At 39.9% G+C, this 2,392-nt stretch overlaps 1 protein-coding gene across 2 annotated transcripts in view; it reads right to left on the bottom strand.

Annotated features, from left to right (window-relative positions):
* Nucleotides 1-146: 146 nt before the first annotated feature.
* The window catches only part of LOC119593707 (PR domain zinc finger protein 15-like), a 9,867-nt gene continuing 7,621 nt past the window's right edge, over nt 147-2,392 (bottom strand). For both annotated transcript variants that reach the window (XM_037942671.1, XM_037942672.1), the window contains exon 9: nt 147-2,388. In XM_037942671.1, coding sequence (XP_037798599.1) covers nt 524-2,388 — 1,865 coding nt within the window. In that variant the 3' untranslated portion in view covers nt 147-523. The remainder of the gene's footprint in view (nt 2,389-2,392) is intronic.

Here is a 2,392-nt window from a genome sequence, read left to right as displayed (position 1 = left end):
GTTTGTTTTAGGAGTTTCTAAGGCACCCTTGGATACTTTAGTTCAAGTACACAGAATATGGTTTTCTACATGCTTCAAGATAATTTTATGGAATTTAAAATCACTAACTTGAAATAATGACAGCTTTGACAAAAACACATGAAAAATAAACATTTGGATAATTTCCTTTTTTTTATACAGTAAGTAATAAACCATATACATACTCCAATAAGAACCTGCAAAAATACAGACTATCACTCTTGTTTCAACTAGTGAAATCCTGCAATACGTGAAAATGGAATGTATGCATTGTCAAACTTTGTTTACTTCCTACCAAATACAGTCGGTACAAATTTAAGTCTGCAATATGTCAATCTTCTAAAAAACAAATTTTACAAAATTTTTAAGCCATATAACATGTACAAGAATTTATACTTTGAACTGACATATAAAACATGTCATATTAAAGCTGTAGACCTAATAAACATCATGCCTTACATCCAGTAATAACTGATGTTCTAAGCAAATTAATAATGCTGATATATCAATTTCCAATAAAGTTTGGAGTAGATGTGTTTATGGTTTGTTGCGGCCACGTTCTAACAGTCCGGGTATCTGTTGTGGGAGTCATATTATGAACAGATATGGTTCGTATTTCATCTCTGTCCGTCAGAACTTTCCGAAGTGTGCCCTGCCCTAGTCCACTTGCTTCATATTGTACTTGTCTGTTCCCAACCAAAACTGCTGTTCCTGGTGTCCCCTGAACCTGGCTCCCAGAGGGCAAGGTTACTTCACGTGTTGTCACAGTTGTGGCTGTCGGGACACCTATGGAAGCGGTAACCTCCCGAGCACTACCTGCCTGCGTTTGCAGGGTGATTTCCCGAGTTGCTGGTTCTAGCTGGATATGGAATGGTCTAAGGTCACTTGAAACAGCAACCTGCTGAATTCCATTATTAGATGTCTGTCCTGTCACTACTTGGGCAGCAACCTGAGCTACATGGGTCATTTGATCAGAGGTCAGGTCAGTGTATCTTTCAATATCCTCTGCACGCACCTCTACAACTTGGCCCTGAAGGGAAGCAAAGAAGTGTCCAACACCTTCCTCTGTACGTTCACCTGTACCAGTTGTGTGTATAATGTACCTTGGAATATCATCAGTTTCAATGATGTGAACTGGCCTTGAAACTACTTCAACCGTTTCTCCGTCTCGCACCCCACCACGCACTAACTGTACTGGTGTATCTAAACTTGGTTCAAGACTTTGCTCATCATCTAATTTCATGGTTCTTACAGTACCTGATGGGCTTGGCACTCCTTCTCCATTTTCAGCAGCAACTACAGTTGGAGGATTGACTTTCATGTATCCTTCTAGATTCTCTGTATGTCCATGTTGCTGAAGATGTGATGCAAGCATTGGTTTGCGCATAAACCCAGCACCACAAAGGATGCACTCATAAGGCTTTTTGTCTGAATGGATGAACTTGTGAGCATTGCGATTATCTCTGGAATTGAAAGTCTTCCCACATATTTCACATTTGAAGGGCTTCTCACCTGTATGTATTCTCAAGTGCTTCTTATAATGTTCTGGGTATACAAAACCTGCATTACATTGCTCACACTTGTAAGGCCTTTCACCAGTGTGAACACTCATTACATGGTAAACTAACAGTCTCTTCCTTTTAAATGCTTTGCTACATTGTGTACATTGATACCTCTTCTCTTGGAAATGTGTTGTTCTCTTATGTGATTGCAAATTACTCCTTTGGCTGAAGGTTGACCCACATATTTCACACTGGAATGGCTTTTCACCTGTGTGAATTCTCTCATGGTCTTCAACCTCCCCCTTTCTTGCAAAAAGCTTATTACATATTGTACATGCAAAGTTTTTGACACCAGAGTGAGTAATAGCATGTAAGTCTAGACTCCTCTGGGTAGCAAATGCTTTTCCACAAGTTTCACATATGAAGTTTTTCTTACCCTCGTGGACATTCATATGATCGGTTAAATGATGCGATGTTAGGAAGAGTTTACCACAAGTTCGGCACTGGTGGGGTCTATGTCGCACACCATGTGTTTTCATGTGTGTTTTGAGAACATGTTTTGATGTGAATTTCTTATTGCATTGATCACAGCCATATGGTCTATTTCCTGTGTGAAGATTGAAGTGTTCCTGAAGAGCAGGTTCAGATCGGAAGCGTTTTGGACACTGGGAACATGCAAAGGTCTTGTTCATGTGATGACGTAAGTGTTCCTTCAGTTGCCTTGGAAGTGCATATCTTCTTGAACACATGGTGCAAGAGTAAGGTTTTTCTCCTGAGGCAATATGTTGTCCTAAATGATCACATAATTCTGCTTTGGTTGGTAGCCTTTCTTGACAAACTTCACATTCAAACAGTCGATCAGGATGTATTTC

Source organism: Penaeus monodon, chromosome 32, assembly GCF_015228065.2.
Source record: "Penaeus monodon isolate SGIC_2016 chromosome 32, NSTDA_Pmon_1, whole genome shotgun sequence".
NCBI lineage: Eukaryota > Metazoa > Arthropoda > Malacostraca > Decapoda > Penaeidae > Penaeus > Penaeus monodon.
This window is presented reverse-complemented; position numbering and strand designations above follow the sequence as displayed.